Here is a 20,127-nt window from a genome sequence, read left to right as displayed (position 1 = left end):
TCTTCAAGTACACCTCCACCATTGGAAGGCAAGCAAGCTGTACTAAACCTGGCACATTTAAAAAACTGGAGACCCATAGCCCTGTTGTGTAGAGACTTCAAAATTTTGTATGTGGTTGGCCTGAAGGAATCCTGTTGGTCAGGGGTGTTGGCTCCAGACTCTTCCCAAGTTCAAGTTCAAAGTGTTTATTGTCATATGCACAGACAGAAAGTATGTTTCCCTGCACAATGAAATTCTTACTTTGCTGTGCACACTAAATGTCATACTGTAAAGTAAAAAAAAAATGAATAAAATTGAGTAAAAATATAAGAGCAAAATAAATATATAAAAATAATAGCAATAAAAGCAAAAAAGGTGAGGTACAGTTCTTAATAGAGGCAATAAGAAGTTGAGTGCCGAATAAGGCAATAAAGTGAGGTAGTGCAGTTCTTGGTGAGGTAGTGCAGTTCTGAGAAAATTAATGTGCAAAAATGTAGTTCAATGTAAACAGTTATATCCATGTAAAAAGTTAAGCAGTTATGTCCATGGTTGCAAACTCCCATCAGCTGTTTAGGAGTCTGATGGCAGAGGGGAAGAAAGAGTTCTTCACTCTTGAGGTCATGCATTTCACACTTCTGTACCTCTGTCCTGAGGGTAGAAGTGTGAACAGTCCGTGCTGGGGGTGGAAGGGGTCTTCGAGGATGGAAGCAGCTCTCCTGTGGACTCTGTGGTGGTAGATGCTCTGCAGAGAGGTCAGTGGAGTCCTGATGATCTTCTGCACAGTCTTCACAACTCTCTGTAGGCGTTTGTGGTCCATGACAGTAGTGCTGCCGTACCACACAGTGATGTAGTTGGTCAGGACACTCTCGATGACGCAGCTGTAGAAGTTGCTGCACATCTTAGGCGACATGCCAAACTTCCTCAGCCTCCTCAGAAAATACAGCTGCTGTTGGGCCTTCTTGACCAGCTGCTTGATGTGAGGTGTCCAAGTGAGGTCCTCACTGATGTGGACACCCAGGTATTTAAAATTGCTCACACTCTCCACTTCAAGCTCCCGGATGATCAGTGGCTGATGCGTTCTCCTCTCCTTTCTCATGTCCAATATCATTTCCTTCGTCTTGTCCGTGTTGAGGGTGAGGTTCTTTCCGCAACATGACACCAGACTGGCCACCTCCCTCCTGTAGGCTGCCTCGTCACCGCCAGTGATGCGTCCTATCACTGCAGTGTTGTCCGCAAACTTCAGGATGATGTTGTCCTTGTGGGAGGTGACACAGTCGTAAGTGAACAGTATGTAGAGGATGGGGCTGCGTACAACCCTGAGGAGTTCCAATGTTTGTGATGATACTGGCTGAAGTCCTATTACCAATCCTGACAGACTGCGGCCTGCCAGTCAGGAAGTCTAGGAGCCAGTAACAGAGGGTGGGGTGCAGACCAAGTGTGGACAGTTTGTGGGTGAGTTTGTGGGGGATAACCATGTTGAAGGCGGAGCTGTAGTCGATGAAGAGTAGCCTTAGGTATGAGTCCTTATTTTCCAGATGAGAAAGGGAATAGTGGATGGCAGCAGCAATGGCATCCGAGGTGGACCTGTTGGGCCAGTAGGCATTCTGCAGGGGGTCAATATTGTCTGGTATGCTGCTCTGAATGTGGGCCAGCACCACTCTCTCGAAATACTTCATGATGATTGGAGTGAGTGCCACTGGCCTGCAGTCGTTCAGGGAGGTGGGTGGGCTCTTCTTAGGCAGGGGGACGATGGTCGTGGTTTTAAAGAACGAATGAACAGTGCACTGGCTGAGGGAGAGGATGAAGATGTGAGAACGTCAGTCAGCTCCTTGGCACATGCTCTGAGGGCCCACCTAGAAATGTTGTCTGGTCCTGCTGCTTTGCGGGGATTGATCTTCCTCAGAGCTTTGTGTACCTGGGTTGTTGAGGTGGTTGGTGGAGGGGAGGGGGGTTGGGTGGTCCAGGTGTGTGTGAACCTGCTCTCTGCAGTGTAGCTGGGGGCATCAAAGCGGGTGTAGAATGTGTTGAGGTCGTCCGGCAGGCTGTTTGTTGAGGTGATATTGTTGGTGGTGGTCCTGTAGTCTGTGATGTGCTGCAGGCCTTGCCACATCTGCCCCGAGTCAGCAGTAGAATAGAAGATGTCCAGCTTCTTTCTGTACTGCCTCTTGGCCGCTGTGATGGCTTTCCTTAGTCCATACTTCACAGCTTTGTATGGTGGGCACTATGTTATTGAAATAAATGCTGATGTACCCAGTCACATACTCAGCATAGTCCTGTATGCTGATGGACGAGTCCTCCAGAGTGGCTGCAGCTTTAAACACATCCCAGTCTGTCAAAGCAAAACAGTCCTATAGGGTGCTCTCGGTCTCTGGGGTCCAGAGTTTAACCTCTTTGGTGACAGGGTGTGCTTGTTTCAGTCTTTGTCTGTAAGCAGCATACAGGAACAAAGAGATGTGATGTGAGTGTCCAAAGTGGGGGCGGGGTGCAGCCCTGTATGCACCACGTACAGTATGTTGCTGTAAACATGGTCCAGAGTGTTCTTATCACAGGTGGGAATGTCAACATGCTGGTGGTATTTGAGGAATACATTTCCATAAACTACACTGGTTGAAGCCGCCAGCAACAATAAAAACAGCATCAGGATGAGCCGTTTCTAACGCACTGATGGCGTCATGGAGTTTGCTGAGTGCTTACATGGAGTTGCTCATGGGGGGATGTAAACATACAAAAAATCTTGTTTTTAAATGAAAGGGCATTTTAAAAGTCAAAAAGTCTCTTTCTCTGTTTGTCTCTCTCTCTCTCTCTCTCTCTCTCTCTCTCTCTCTCTCTCTCCCTCCAAACACAGAGAACGTCAGGACTCTGGACCTGTCATTCCATGTTTTGGCCAATAGATGTCTTCATTTTCTCTCATGTTATTTTCCATCTGTTAACTTATTTTGTTATAAGAGGTCACCTACACACCTGACCAACAGACCACACAACATTTACACACCTCATGAACAGACCAGAATATATTGCTCTATTTTGCTATCTAGTGGAATAAAAAAGCTATAATTATCTCATTATTCAGTTCAATTAGAGTCCTCAAGATTTTTTACTTAGAACAATGCTTATAAATTAATGTGTTATTGTATGTATGGACAGTATTTCTACATACTGTATTGTATTGTAGTCCGTTTGAACATATCATCAGCATATCATCACCATGTCAACAATTCTTACAATTATTAATCAAAAACCTGCTTATTTTTTAAAATCAGTGTCTTTACTCATTGTGTTGTTTGGTTAAAGCAGTGTTTGGCATTTGTGTGTTTTAATGCAGCGTCACGCTTTTAGTATTTCACTCTTCTGCCTTGTCAGTGGTGTGTTGCTAATATTTTCACTTCCTGTCAGTGTGTGAATGTGGTAATGTGTTAAACCTGCAGTGTGTGTGATCAGTATAGTGTGTGGATTTGGGTCCTCAGTAAGATTGGTCATGTCACTGAAGGTGAGTAATACATGCTTGGGCCTGATGCTGGTAGAAAATATAAGCTTTGGACAGAGAAATAGATAGATAGATAGAAATAGAGATAGAGAGAGAGAGAGAGAGAGAGAGAGAGAGAGAGAGAGAGAGAGAGTTGTGTATGACTGTCAAAAAAGGAAGTAACAACTGAAAAAAGTAGTTGAAACTATTACTTCACTAAATGTGTGTGTGTGTGTGTGTGTGTGTGTGTGTGTGTGTGTGTGTGTGTGTGTGTGTGTGTGTGTGTGTGTGTATGTGTGTGTGTGTGTGTGTGTGTGTGTGAGCATTAAAAATTGAATGTAAGACTGCATTTCCACACACAGTGTCTCTGCTTATGGAGAGTTATTAAAAATGCTGGTGTGTTTTTATCTTCTCCTTCTTCTTCACATCACTGAAGGTGTGTTTCTTTCTCTCTCTCTCTCTCTCTCTCTCTCTCTCTCTCTCTCTCTCTCTCTCTCTCTCTCTCTCTCTCTCTCTCTCTTTCTCCTATTCAATAATCAAAATAATTGTAAAATATGTAAGAATTTGCTATTTAAAGCCTTTAAATCTTAACATAATTTAGTTCTCTTACTTCTGATGTGGAAATATAACCTGTACATGAAACTACTGAAATCATGTAGTTAAAAATATTAAAGAGATCATTACTGACCTGTGGCTTTGGGCAGTAACATGATGACAAGATCTTTATCTGTATTCATGCTCCAATGATCCATTTCTGTATCTGGGTTTTAAGTTACATTGTAGTTTTACAGCATTTCCACAATTACTGTGTAAACAATCAACAAAGCAAAAAGAGCAAAACAGTAAAATATTTTAAATTGTGAAAAAACTTTGGATAAAGTAACTTTGGATAAACATATAAAGCAAATAGAATAGATTAGATCACAATACTGTAGAATAAATAAACACTGCACATCCAATTACTGACACAGAGCTGTACTTGTATCCGTGTAGAGCATGTTGTCTGTTCATGATGTTATATTCAGTTACATCCTTACTGTGGACTTTAGTGAGTTGTGGAGTTTCAGAAGGCCTGAGCCACTTATCCCTATGTTGTGCATCATAAAAAACTTACGTCTGTAAGTGTCTGAGAAATCTGTTTGAAGAGACCATCTATTTGTAAACATCTGTTGGTTGTGACTCGAATGTTGGTGCGAACTGATAGAGGGACAGGATGCACGTTTTCTTTATTTCTTTATATATATTTTTTCTTTCTTTGCTTTCAAAATATGTATGCGATAATATTGCTTGTGTGTTAAAAGATATGTTATATGAAGGCTCTCTTAGAAAAAGTCAACCCTCAGTGCTCAGAAGGATACCACTGACAGTAACCTGTAAAGGGAAACCCCAACACATGTGGGGGAAAGACTTAGTCAGTAAGATGATATTGCAAGCGTGTGCTTTTTGAGAGGAATGTATACCTTAAAAAATACAATTTGTCACTGACCACAGGGTTACCGGTTGTTGGTTTTAAAGTCAGTAAGAATGCCATATTGGCGAAAGGCTTGAAAATGTATGAAAGCTTGTCTTGAATTACATTGTGTGTGCATTCTAGTGTAAAGATTCTCAGTGCATGTTATAGTCTGTGTGCATCATAGAACAAATGCAAGCTTACTCTTAGAGAGTGTTTCTTGGTTTGTTATAATCTTTGCATTTTAATTACTTTTACTTATTCTAATACTGTTTTATTATTTGAAGGAGATTTTATTTGTAATTTTCTTTTATTTTACTTTACATATGTTACACACATCTATCTGTATTACATTGCTGTTAATAAAAACTTGGCCTCCCATTGTGAGGACCTTGAAAAGACAAAAAGGTCTAAGTCTGACTCCATCATTTAAAGAAAAAAACTATAGATTAGGTAGAAGAACTCGAAGAGGATCCTTTGTTAGAAGACCGAGGGACTTTGAAGGACACCTGCATTCAAGGTAAGATCAACTCTGATAGTTGATCTTGTGTTTTCAACACTAACCCCTGCAAACTAGGACGCATCTCTTATTGGGGTTAAGTGGGATGGAGAAATGTCCAGACTCATCATTACATGAGTTTAATATCTCACCCACATAAACCTCCTTATTCAACTCCTTATTGTACACTGCACAGAATACTGAATGGACAAGTGCTCTACTACTTTTTGCCCAGTTCGTTGCAACAGTTCACTTTGAGTTGAATGAAACGCACACGCTGAATGAAGGGGAAACTACAATAACAGACATTTGTATATATTGTCATTTCTAAGTGAAATGAAGTGAATGGAGACTCCATGAAAAATCAATCAATCAATCAATCAAATGTATCATAATGAGCTTTATTCTGGTGCACTAACTCTAAAAGACCACTAGATGGAGATGTCAGGTCAGTAATGCTGTAGACTGCTGCTGACTGTCACTACGTCATGTCACAGCTCATGAAAAATGTAAAACACAATAAAATACATGTTTACAAGTAGAAATGCAAAACCACACTGCTTTTGTTTGATGCAGTAAAATGTATAATAGTTGATTAGTTTATCAGCATTAGATGATTAATAAGGATTCAGAACATAGACTCAGTTCTGCTGTGCAAAACACATGAGAAACTTCTCACTTCTATGTGGTCAAGGCCATACTGCTTATGTTGCACTTCCTGTTTTAACTGTGAGGGTGTGAATGAGGTACGGTAATAAAGCTGCAGTGTGATATTTAAAGTGTGTTCATTATGATGAGACACTGCAGCAGTCGGTCAGTGTGTGTTTAGCTCTAATTCTCTCTTTGGATTAATGTGTTGGTCCTCAGGAAGAATGCAGGTGTGTTTTCTTCTCCTCCTCCTTATACAGCTTCATATCACTGAAGGTGAGTCTGCTGATCTCTCTCTCTCTCTCTCTCTCTCTCTCTCTCTCTCTCTCTCTCTCTCACACACACACACACACACACACACACACACACACACACACATATACATTCCTTTTTAATACTATATCAGGAAATGCTGTATGTAAGATTGTATCTTTTAAACCATAAAGTTATTCACTAATCTTACTTTTTATATGAAAATATAAAGTTCTCACTGAACAACTGAAATTATTTGAGTTTTGGAGTTTTTGGTTTTGCTGCCAAACTGAATGTAAATAGAAACATTAACATTAAGAAAATGTTCATTATTGGATATTAATAAAACCTGCTTAACACTTATTAAGTAAGAACTTTCTGCCAGGTCTTTATTAATCCCCGTCTATGTCCTGGGTTCATGTAGAAAACTGAGTCTCCTTCATCATGATGGCTGTTCTGGTTGTTCCTTCCTCGTCCCCCTACACCTTCCTCTCGCTCTCGCATTGGCTGTTACTCATCAAGGTTCTTTTAGCGTCGTACATGTGGTTACATCACAAGATTTTGTAACAATCATGTCAAAAATACTTGAAACCCATGTGGTGTGTTCACATTGTCACTTCCTGGTTCTTGTGGCTTGTCTGGTTTTGTGTCACTAAAATAGAAGTGGGTTTTGCTGTTCAGAGTAAAATACATGCAGAGTTTCAGTGTCTCAAAGGAACATGTTCATGTGAACATTGTGTAGTTTGTGTTCTGTGGATTAACACTTGACCATGTGTGTGACAGATGATGAGAGACCTTTACATTCAAACTGACACTCAATAATCTCTTTATTTGGATGAATTTAAGAAATGTCACAAACATCTAAATATATTTGCCTGAGTCTGTAGAAATGTCATATGAGGAAACCACATGTCTGTAGCTGTGTGCTGTGAGCTTATAATACTGTGACATGATTTGTCTGTAGTTTATTAGAGAGTTATTAAAATTAGTCATTATTAGACACGAGAAATTTGTGGACATTAGTGCGTTGTGGAGTTACAGGATGTCTGTAGTTCTGTAGAGTTGTTACAGATGGTGAACTGCTCATTAACACATCATTAACTGGTGTGTTCATACAGGCTGCAGTCTGAAAGGAAATAAAGAGACAGAAGAGATCACTGCATACACAGGAGACTCAGTACTGCTGCCCTGCTCCTGCACTGAGCTCCACAGCAAACCTGAGACATTCACATGGAAGAAATACACAAAAAAATGGACACAGATATCTCCTGAGAGTGATGAGTACAAAGAGAGATTTCAGCTGGTTAATGATCACTCTTCAGGAAATCTCTCTCTGCTCATATCACACCTGACTGAACAGGATGGAGGAGATTACAGGTGTGATGTTAAAGGGTATGAATACAGAGTCATCAGACTTACTGTTAAAGGTAAAAGAGTCATTTTTATTCACAATGTTATTTCAGTGATAATCTCATGACACATTAATCTGATATTGTAACATCAATACAATAAATTAATCCCTTTATTTGTATAAATTTGAGAAATGTTTTTTCTGCTGTTATTGTCTGTGTAAAAAGCCTCTAAACATTTTTGCCTGAGTCTGTAGAAGTGTCATGTGATGAAACTACATGTCTGTAGCTTGCCACAATACTGTGACATAATTTGTCTGTAGTTGTGTATGATGAAGTGTGTGGTTTTATAGGAAATGTTTAAAAATACATTTTAATTGCAAAAGTCTTTCTCTAATGACCACTTGTGGATATTAGAGAGTTATTAAAATTTGTGATTATTGGACACAAGTAAGTTGTGGACATTAGTGAGTTGTGGAGTTACAGGATGTCTGTAGTTCTGTAGAGTTGTTACAGATGGTGAACTGCTCATTAACACATCATTAACTGGTGTGTTCATACAGGCTGCAGTCTGAAAGGAAATAGAGATATGAAACAGATCACTGCATACACAGGAGACTCAGTACTGCTGCCCTGCTCCTGCACTGAGCTCCACAGCAAACCTGAGACATTCACATGGAAGAAAATTACAGATGGAAATAAGTGGACACAGATATCTCCTGAGAGTGATGAGTACAAAGAGAGATTTCAGCTGGTTAATGATCACTCTTCAGGAAATCTCTCTCTGCTCATATCACACCTGACTGAACAGGATGGAGGAGATTACATGTGTGATGTTAAAGTTAATGAATACAGATACATCAGACTCACTGTTAAAGGTAAATGATTCATTTTTATTCACAATGTTACTTCAGTGATAATCTCATGACAGATCAATCTGATGTTGTAACATCAATACAATATGTTGATGTTAGTTCATTCTCCAGGTTGCAGACTGAATCAACAGACAGTGGATGTGACTGGAATCATGGGACAGTCTGTCCTTCTGCCCTGCTACTGCTCTGAACTACAAGCCAAACCACACACTTTCAGATGGAGCTTTTATAAAGGATCTGATGACATAAAGATCTTCCCAAAGGAGCAGACAAATCTCTACACAGACAGAGTTCAGGTCTTTAATGATCATCCTCCAGGAAATCTCTCTCTACTCATATCACACCTGACTGTAGAGGATGGAGGATTGTACAGCTGTGAGATCAACAACAAAATCAGTACAGACATCAAACTCACAGTAAAAGGTAAAACATCCTTCTGTATATAAACCATATGTGATGTCAACTACAGTGTTTATCTATGGCAATGAAATATTTTAATAAATATGTGAACTTCTACTTTATAATAAATGATGTGGAGATCATTCATCAAATCTTGGTGACAATAACTGATAAATAAAATGTAATAATTAGGCACATTTCTGTTCTCTGTTCTGTCCTTCGTCTGTGTTTGTGTTTATGATTACAGATTATCTGAGTTTGTGTTCTGACCTGCTTTCACTTCTCACTACGATTCCTGGATTGTCTTTAATAAAGAACACACTGAGTTTCCACACTTGTGTCCTGCCTTCACTCACCACACATCACACTCTTTATTTATAACTTATTACACCTTTCTCTCCTTACAGCTGCACCAACAAGACCTTCATCATCCACACCAGTGATCACAACAACTTCACCTCATTCCAGACCAGGTACCACACACCACTGATACACACTGCAATGAAAAGTCTTAGTTTTAGTGTTAGTACGTTAGTCAACACACTACATTAACTTCTGTTTATTTAAGATGAGCTCATGATGTTCTTCTGTTCTTTTAACATCTACAGGAGTAGAATCATTTCAGAAAAACTTTATTTAAATAGAAAGCTAATATGCATTAACAAATTAATCAGATGGTTAGTAAAAAAGTAATAAATCTTAAAATTGGCCTTAGATTTTGTAGAGTCCACCAGAGTTCTCCCTGTGATTCTGTGAAGGAGCTGTTAGTATAGAAATTATAACATATTAGAATCAGTGTGTTAATGTAAACTGTCAGAGCAAGATAATGATTCAACATGGTGAACAAGTCAGAGTGAAGAATTTAAACCCCTGTGTCCTTTTCACTTCTCATCTGTTCCACATAGGGATAAACTCTCAAAACAATAATCATCTGTCAGATCCTCTCAATACCACCATCATCATCTGTACTGCTGTTGGGGTTTTGCTGCTGCTGCTGATACTTGGGTTGGTCATCTTCTGGAAACACAGAGGTATATACACACACACACACACACACACACACATACTCACTCACTCACACACATTTCTGCATTTCACTCCGTTTCATTCTGTAGTACAGAGACGAGGACAGATCGAGATTGATGATGGACAAGCAGGACAGAAGAAGGAGCAGGTTGGAAAACATACCATTGTTCAGTAGATTGATCATCACATAGTGTGTGTGTGTGTGTGTGTGTGTGTGTGTGTGTGTGTGTGTGTGTGTGTGTGTGTGTGTGTGTGTGTGTGTCATTAGTTTTTTCTAATGCATCATATTTTTCCTACAGTATGATTCTGATGCTCTGTACACCACCATGGATCCAAAAACTAAACACAACAAAGAAGAAGAACAGGTGTGTCAGGTGTGTATAATTCTAAATGTGTGTATTTTATATGGACATGTGTATATGTTTTATTGTGTGTGTGTGTGTGTGTGTGTGTGTGTGTGTGTGTGTGTGTGTGTGTGTGTGTGTGTGTGTGTGTGTGTGTGATAACATTTATTGCTGCTCTATTCCTACAGGATGGTTTGCTGTACTCGACTGTAGTCCACAGTAACACTGTGAGAGCAGCACACACTCCTGTGGCATCAGAAGAAGTTACAGTATACGCCAGCATCAAAACTAACTAACACACACACACACACACACACACACACACACACACACACACACACACACACACACACACACACACACACACACACACACAAGAAGAAGAAACTATAAAGATTAAATTTTTTAAGGCATGCTTGATATAATATGACTCCTTTAGTTCTATACACACCTGTAAAGGTGACAAAAGCGCTCAGCTTTAGATGTAACAAACTTTTCTATGCTGATTTCTTTTTTAAAAATAAATGACAGAAGCTGAAAAGTTCACTGTGGATTGTCCTCATTTTCTGCTTTTTATTACACAACACAGAAAAATTATCCAACAGAACAATGAACATTAGTGAGATTTACTCTAGTTTAATCAGATCCTTGTAACAAGCCATAAAATCATTATTATTACTGAAATATTTTTATTATTGAAGAAAATTCCTGCTTGTAAATCATTTCTGGTCAAAATTATTTGATCTTTTATTGTTGAGGTTTGGATTAAACCCATTTAATTCACAAGACCAGTCCAAGCAGAAAATAACTGCAAGAACATTGATGGTTAAAGGTGGGTTGTGATTTTCATTCTGTCTTTTCATTCTTTCATTCCTGTAACCTGTAACCGTGTTCATGGAAGCTTCTGTGAACACATGACAATATTTAATTGGCTGACAAAGGGCATCCAAGTCACGTGTCCCTCAGATTCTGATTGTCTGAAGAAAGACACCAGTCATGCCCGGTGTGTAGCAGGACCAGCCTGTCACAGCAAAACATTATGCATGGGGACACCCCTGAACAGGGTAGATGAAGATGCTACACCCCTGAATGGTGGGCCTTGATATTAAGAGACAAGATTACTCCATGTACCATATAACATGTATGACCCAATAATATAGGCACTGCCTGGTGAAAGGGTTACCAAAGTGCCTTTAAAACAGACTAAAGGCAGTATGTAGTTACTCCACCAGTTATAGCTGTGAATGTTCCTCCTGAGTTTGGCAAGATGCAGCTTTTCCACCTCCAAAGACTCACTGAAATGGAGGAAAGAATGCCTGCCCTGCCAGCATGCCAAGAAATTGCAGGAGGAGCATCTGTTAACCTGAGTGGAGCTCCTAGGGCTGGTCAGTTGTAGATTTCCTGCTTTTCTTTTTGCTCTCTCTATTTCCTAGTGTCTTTAGGATTCTGCACCTGTCATTCCATGTTTTGGCCACTAGATGTCTTTATTCATGTTTTTCCTTCTTCACACCTGACCAACAGACCACACAACATTTACACACCTGATGAACAGACCAGAATGGTCCTTTTTAGAATTTATTGTTCTATTTTGCCATCTAGTGGAATAAAAAAGCTATAATTGTCTAATTATTCAGTTTAATTAGAGTCCACAAGATGTTTTATCTTAGAACACTGATTATAAATTAATGTGGTCGACCAGATTTTGAACTTATTGTACGTATGTGCAGTTGTATTTCTACATACTGTATTGTATTGTAGTCCGTCTGAACGTATTTTAGCTGTTTTTCATTCACAAATTGGATCCGTACCAGTTTCACTTTTTAAATTTTTTTCTGTCCACAAGTTTAAATGAACTCTTCTTATCTTTGGACTTTCCTGTATACTTCTGCTGTCAATGCCACATCAGCATATCATCACCATGTCAACAATTCTTACAATTATTAATAAAAAACCTGCTTATTTTTTGAAATCAGTGTCTTTACTCATTGTGTTGTTTGGTGAAAGCAGTGTTTGGCTTTTGTGTGTTTCGATGCAGCATCACGCTTTTAGTATTTCACTCTTCTACCTTGTCAGTGGTGTGTTGCTAATATTTTCACTTCCTGTCAGTGTGTGAATGTGGTAATGTGTTAAACCTGCAGTGTGTGTGATCAGTATAGTGTGTGGATTTGGGTCCTCAGTAAGATTGGTCATGTCACTGAAGGTGAGTAATACATGCTTGGGCCTGATGCTGGTAGAAAATATAAGCGATAGATAGATAGATAGATAGATAGATAGATAGATAGATAGATAGATAGATAGATAGATAGATAGATAGATAGATAGATAGATAGAGAGAGAGAGAGACAGAGAGAGAGAGAGAGAGAGAGAGAGAGAGAGAGAGAGAGAGAGAGGGGAGTTGTGTATGACTGTCAAAACAGGAAGTAACAACTGAAAAAAGTAGTTGAAACTATTGCTTCACAAGTGTGTGTGTGTGTGTGTGTGTGTGTGTGTGTGTGTGTGTGTGAGCATTAAAGATTGAATGTAAGACTGCATTTCCACACACAGTGTCTCTGCTAAAAATGCTCATGTGTTTTAATCTTCTCTTTCTTCTTCACATGAAGGTGAGTTTCTTTCTTTCTCTTTCTCTCTCACTCTTTACAGCATTTCCACAATTACAGTGCAAATAATCAGCAAAGCAAAAAGAGCAAAACAGTAAAATATGGATGTTATTTTAAATCCTGGAAAAACTTTGGATAAAGTAACTTTGGATAAACGTACTGTAGGAGAAAACCGTCTCCACCCTACATTGGCCCAGGCTATCTGACTATAAGTTTAAACAGCAACTCCAATTTAAAATTTAAAGAAGAAATGATCAGCCAAACTCACGAAGACTGGATTCAGTTGAGGTAGGTTTATTGACAGTCGTATAGACAGCAATCAACCAGCTGGTACCAGGGATACAAGTTTGTCTAGCAGACGATACTTACACCGAAGCACTGCTGATTTCAGCAAGCTTATATACAGCTCTGACATGCCCCCCTCTTCACCATACCCTCCTTGCTATCCAATCATAAAACTGCTCACGCACGCATTTTCCACATGCTCAGGAATTTACCTTTATCTCCAAAATGGACCCTTTTTGACAAGACGTTGGGTCAATATTTGCCTATGCATTAGGCCAACTAAATTCCCAATATCTTCCACCTGAGGGGTCCCATTTCCATAGGACTTGGGCCTACGTCATCAGGCCATAAAGCTTATAAGTTGGGTTTTATGTGTTTTTAGACTTATTCTCTTTCCTGAGGTTTTTCTTTAACAGACTCAACTTAACGCAACTACACATGGGTACGTATTGGATCTACTCATGTTCTTGTCTACCAACATTTTCTCTTCTATATGACTTAAAACCTGTTCTTTACTGTTCTGTCTCTTTGGATACAGTGTGCAGTAGTCATTGGTTTACTTATTATACCCTGGTGGCTAGAGTGAGTATGTGTTTACTGAAGCTCTTGTATTTTTAGCTTCCATCTCTGCTTGGGTTGCAAATCTCTTGGATGAGACTAATCTTTCTGCTCCATCTCCTACTGCTGATCATCTCACTGAGGTCATTACTCATTATCTCCAGGACATGGAGAGTCGTGGTCAGCCCTGTGACACATCTGCTGCTAGGAGAATCAATGTTTCAACCCAGACTGCTACAGTGGCCACCAAATCTACCCAGACTCCTTCAGCCTCATCCACAAACACACAAGCTACTCAAACTACGTGGCGTGTTAACAAAAAGACAAAATATCCTCCTCGTTTTGCTGTCAAACCATTTTATATTAAGAAGTGACTCTTTTTCCTTTTGACTCTTTTTCCTTATCTCATTATTAAAACCTTTAAATTCAACTTTTTGGGCCTGAATCCTGTATGTGCACACGTTCTTTTTTGCCTCACTGTGTGTGTGTGTGGGGGGGGGGGGGGGTTGCTGAGTGTTTTTCAGCATATAGCTAGATGGTTGATCATTTATTAATCATTCAACATCTAATGGTCTCTGTCTAGGATTTGCTTGCCTCTAATGGCCCTAATGGCCTGTGTGCCTGTTTGTTCCTGATGCACCTGATAGCATTTGACCCTCAATGTATGCTTTTTTCTCCCCTTTTCATCTTTCCCCTAGTTGGGGTATAATTTGAACCTTCTATGTATTAAAATTCCCCACAGTATAAAGCAAATAGAATGGATTAGATCACAATACTGTAGAATAAACAAACACTGCACATCCAATTACTGACACAGAGCTGTACTTGTATCCGTGTAGAGCATGTTGTCTGTTCATGATGTTATATTCAGTTACATCCTTACTGTGGACATTAGTGAGTTGTGGAGTTTCAGAAGGCCTGAGCCACTTATCCCTATGTTGTGCATCATAAAAAACTTCTGTCTGTAAGTGTCTGAGAAATCCCTTTGAAGAGACCATCTATTTGTAAACATCTGTTGGTTGTGACTCGAATGTTGGTGTGAACTGATAGAGGGACAGGATGCACGTTTTCTTTATTTCTTTATATATTTTTTCTTTCTTTGCTTTCAAAATATGTATGCGGTAATATTGCTTGTGTGTTAAAAGATATGTTATATGAAGGCTCTCTTAGAAAAAGTCAACCCTCAGTGCTCAGAAGGATACCACTGACAGTAACCTGTAAAGGGAAACCCCAACACATGTGGGGGAAAGACTTAGTCAGTAAGATGATATTGCAAGCGTGTGCTTTTTGAGAGGAATGTATACCTTAAATACATTTTGTCACTGACCACAGGGTTACCAGTTGTTGGTTTTAAAGTCAGTAAGAATGCCATATTGGCGAAAGGCTTGAAAATGTATGAAAGCTTGTCTTGAATTACATTGTGTGTGCATTCTAGTGTAAAGATTCTCAGTGCATGTTATACTCTGTGTGCATCATAGAACAAATGCAAGCTTACACTTAGAGAGTGTTTCTTGGTTTGTTATAATCTTTGCATTTTAATTACCTTTACTTATTCTAATACTATTTGATTATTTGAAGGAGATTTTATTGTATTTTTCTTTTTTTTTACTTTACATATATTACACACATCTATCTGTATTACACTACTTTTAATAAAAATTTGGCCTCCCATTGTAAGGACTCTGAAATGACAAAAAGGTCTAAGTCTGACTAATTCATTTAAAGATTCAAACAATTGATTAGGTAGAAGTACTTGAAGAGGATCCTTTGTTAGAAGACCGAGGGACTTTGAAGGACACCTGCATTCAAGGTAAGATCAACTCTGATAGTTGATATTGTGTTTTCAACACTAACCCATGCAAACTAGGACGCATCTCTTATTGGGGTTAGGGAAGGGTTTCCTACAAAATCCGAAAACGTGTCACTAAGGGACACGTACGTCAGTATGAATAACTTCATTAGTTAAAGTTTTTCTCTTTTAAAAGTTGAAGCTCAGTATTCCAGACCCTCACAGCTTCAGGGTTTCTGGATTGATCCTGAGCTCATATTACCATCAGTGTTAAGTTTCCCATGATCTCCTGTACAAAAACATGCTGGTAGACAGATTAGTGACTCTAAATCATGTAACATCATGTCATGACCTGTCTCCTTCTTCATGATGTATTCCCACCTTATTCCCTGTGTTATTGGGAGAAACTCCATATCAACCACAATGCAGACCAGGATTAAGCTCTTGATAAGTAAGAGAAGGGCTGAGGTTACACCAGCACTCTGGTAAGTGTGACTTCTGCAGGTGGGATGGAAAAATGTCCAGAGTCATCATTATATGAGTTTAATATCTCACCCATATATACCTCCTTATTCAACTCCTTATTGTACACTGCACAGAAAACTGAAAAGTATGGACAAGTGCTCTTTTTTCCAGTTCAAGTGTACTTTTTGTCCAGTTATTTGCAACAGATGTTCACTTTCTTTGTGTTGAATGACACACAATGTATAAAGGGGGAAAATTAGAATAACAGACATTTGTATATTTGTCATTTTTAACTGAAATTAAGTGAATGGAGACTCCATGAAAAATCAGTCACTCACTCACTCACTCACTCAATCAATCAAACAATCAAACAATCAATCAATCAATCAATCAATCAATCAATCAATCAATCAATCAATCCAAGGCAGGAAGTAAAGAAGTCTCTGAGTACAAAGGTTTTGTTGGCCAGTGCAAACCAAAACTGGTAGAGAATGGAGCTTGGAGATGTACTCCATCAGCTTCACTCCGTGAAAAAAGTATTTTAACTTTTTCTTATTTATTTATATATTATTGAAAAAGCATGTAAAGCAAAACTTTGTAAAGTTTGTGTACTCTCTTGCAGATAACAATTAAAAGCATTAAATACCTCAAACCTTTTTTTTTGTTTTTTTTTTTTTTTGTGTTAAAGCTCTCTCTCTCTCTCTCTCTCTCTCTCTCTCTCTCTCTAACATTGAGAATGTCAGGATTCTGGACGTGGCATTTCATGCTTTGGCCACTAGAGGTCTACATAGTTCTACTTTCTTGTATGTTGTTGTCCAACTGTCTCTATATAGTGTTTTTGCTGCCACCTGTGGCTCATTTCCTCTCGCCCGTTTCTTACTTTAATAATACTGTTGTTCTTGTCTGTTGTTTTTGTGACATTTTCTCAGTTTGGGCTTTTTTAATTTTCTCACTTCAGTCAGATCAAACAAGTGCTGTAAATGTTGTACTCCCTGTTTTAACAGTAATTGTGTGGAAATTAGGGTGTGTTCATTATGGTGGTATTTAAAATGAGTAATATTAGATAGTTATAGATAAAATATTACTATTTTTTAACATTTAGGACTTAAGTCTAATGTACCATAGACATGAGAGACTTCTGACTCTCTTCTAACTGGTCAGTGATGAGCAGATAAATTTGCACTTCCTGTGTTACCAATTCCTGTGAGGGTGAGAATGAGGTAAGGTAATAAAACTGCAATGTGATATTTAAAGTGTGTTCATTATGATGAGACGCACTGCAGCACTTGGTCAATGTATGTTTAGCTCTAATTCTCTCTTGGTAGTTCTTAATTAAACAACTGAAATTATTTGAATTTTGGAAGTTAAATCTTTTGAAGGTAAATAATATTTGCCTTTATTCGTCCCACAATGGGGAAATTTCCCAGAAATAGAAATATAAACAGGAGAAAATGTTCATTATTGGTCTTTAATCAAACCTGCTTAACACTTATTAAGTAAGAATTTCCTGCCATCTCTTTATTAATCCCCGTCTATGTCCTGGGTTCATGTAGAACACTGAGTCTCCTTCATCATGATGGCTGGTCTGGTTGTTCCTTCCTCGTCCCCCTACACCTTCCTCTCGCTCTCTCATTGGCTGTTACTCATCGAGGTTCTTATAGCATCATACATGTGGCTACATCACAAGATTTTGTACCAATCATGTCAAAGATACTTGAAACACAGTATGTGTGGAGACATTGTAGCCCCTGTCTCAGGGCTTATCTAAATCTAAATGTCTGTTCCTCTGAATTCGTTCAAGGAGCTTTTAGGGCATGTGTCATTTAAATACTCAAGTTTGAAAGAACAACTGAAAGCATCATAAAGGTTTATTAAAGGCAATATTTAAAAAAAATGAATCAGTGCCACACACACACACACACACACACACACACACACACACACACACAGAGAAACGGTTAGCCAGTAATGTATATTGTGGCAATCTATGTGAATGTTTTTTTCCTGTTCAAGCACTTCAGAAAACCCAAGTAATGAAAACAAACTGACAATTAACTTGAAACAAATATTAACAATACAATCATAACCCAAGCATTTTGAAAATGATATCCCCAATCTGTAAATGTTCAGGGTCTTCTTCCTTTTCTTGGGATGCAAAAAAAAAATATGTATTCAGTCCCGGGCAATGTGCATGATGTAAAGTCTCGGTCCTACCACTTCCCCAGAAATAACATCTAGGTAAGAACAGAAGAACCAAGAGCTGAAGAGTTGATACATGACGACAAGGTGACGAAGAGTTATCAAGAAGAATCCACTCAGATTATTCAAGTTCCAATCGTATCATCCAACAATTTGTCCAGGAAACAAAAATCTGCACAACATACATTTTAAAAGGATTAAATCAGAACATTATAACACTTAAACATCCCTTAAAGAGAGATTACATGTTTATAACTATAAGATTTTTTCATTTTTTTCTTCTTTGAAAAAGTTTACAAAACAAACCCTTTTTTAACCATCTTTGACAGTTTGAGCTAACACACTTTTACATCATTTACATTAGCAAAGTTACATTTTATACGTTAGCACTTTTACTCTACATGAGAAAGAAACACAATAACATGAGCATTGCACGAAGCCTTACACGATTAGCAAACTATCATCGTGATGCTACACTTAGCGGCTCTCTTAGCACATTTAACGCTTCACATTAACAATTTAAGCACATTTTCTTTGACATCCATTCATTCGGACTGGTTTTACTCAGATAATAACACGATATCAACAAAATATCCTCATTTTATGTGTGTTTTCTCCCTGCTGATTACACATACAGTACACACTGCGTGAGACACATTTAAAGGCGCAGTACCAATTTTTCAAGTAGTGCTTAATAAGTGTTAATTCGGGATACAAAATGAAAGGGGTTACAAAATCACTAAACTTTTTACCCATGTGGGGTGTTCTTGTCATTTCCTGTTTTTTGTGTAATGTCACTAAAATAGATGTGGATTTCGCTGTTCACAGTAAAATACATGCAGAGTTTCAGTTTCTCAGAGGAACATGTTCATGTGAACATTGTGTAGTTTGTGTTCTGTGGATTAACACTTGACCATGTGTGTGACAGATGATGAGAGACCTTTACATTCTAACAGACACTCAATAATCTCTTCATTTGGATAAATTTAAGAAATGTTTTTTTTTGCTGCTGTTATTTTCTGTCACCAGCATCTGAACATTTTTGCCCTAGTTTGTAGAAACATTATATGAGGAAACCACATGGCTGTAGCTGTGTGCTGTGAACTTATAATACTGTAACACGATATGATAGTCATTTATTAGAGACTTATTAAAATTAGTGTTTATTGGACACAAGTAAGTTGTGGACATTATTATCTCCAGGTTCTAGTACAGTCAATTACAGCAGAGGTGATGGAGATGGGACAGTGAGTCTGCATCAATGAAATAATCAAAGGATTTGTTCAGATATAGTCCTCCATACATAGATTAGTAGATTATGATAGCAAGTCTCAATGTCTGATCCAGCATAACCTTGGTAAGGCTGCCAGACTCAAGATTGCACCTTGCCTGATGAACCTTTGTATATTGCCAACAATATTTTGTTGCTTTGTCTCTTGTTTTGTCTCTGTATTATAACCAGTGTTAGAACTCAATGTAAAGAATGATAAGGGCCTGTCTATTCTACAGCAGTACAATAAATTGTGAGTTTAATATCTCACCCATATAAACCTCCTTATTCAACTCCTTATTGTACACTGCACAGAATACTGAAGAGTATGGACAAGTGCTCTACTACTTTTTGTCCAGTTTTTTGCAACAGATGTTTACTTTCTTTGTGTTGAATGACACACATTGTATAAAGGGGAAAGATTAGAATAACAGACATTTGTATATTTGTCATTTTTAAGTGCAGTGAGGTAAATGGAGACGTCATGAAAATGAATGAATGAATCATATCATATCATAATGAGCTTTATCCTGGTGCACTAACTCTAAAAGACCACTAGATGGAGATGTCAGGTTAGTAATGCTGTATACTGCTGCTGACTGTCACTATGTCATGTCAAAGCTCATGAAAAATGTAAAACACAATAAAATACATGTTTGCAAGGAGAAATGCCACACTGC

General features: G+C 38.4%; 1 protein-coding gene and 1 long non-coding RNA gene across 2 annotated transcripts in view; one reads left to right on the top strand and one right to left on the bottom strand.

Moving 5' to 3' along the window:
* The window catches only part of LOC113649525 (obscurin-like), a 293,303-nt gene that overhangs the window by 99,974 nt on the left and 173,202 nt on the right, over positions 1-20,127 (top strand). Inside the window, exon 10 of the mRNA XM_047818190.1 lies at positions 7,595-7,718. Within this exon, the coding sequence (XP_047674146.1) occupies positions 7,595-7,718 (124 nt within the window). The remainder of the gene's footprint in view (positions 1-7,594; positions 7,719-20,127) is intronic.
* LOC125145446 lies at positions 17,829-18,882 on the bottom strand. The gene is made up of 2 exons (XR_007143812.1): positions 18,623-18,882; positions 17,829-18,349 (listed from the first exon to the last, which is right to left on the bottom strand). It is a non-coding gene; the product is annotated as an uncharacterized LOC125145446 (long non-coding RNA).

This window comes from Tachysurus fulvidraco, chromosome 9 (assembly GCF_022655615.1).
Source record: "Tachysurus fulvidraco isolate hzauxx_2018 chromosome 9, HZAU_PFXX_2.0, whole genome shotgun sequence".
Lineage (NCBI taxonomy): Eukaryota > Metazoa > Chordata > Actinopteri > Siluriformes > Bagridae > Tachysurus > Tachysurus fulvidraco.
This window is presented reverse-complemented; position numbering and strand designations above follow the sequence as displayed.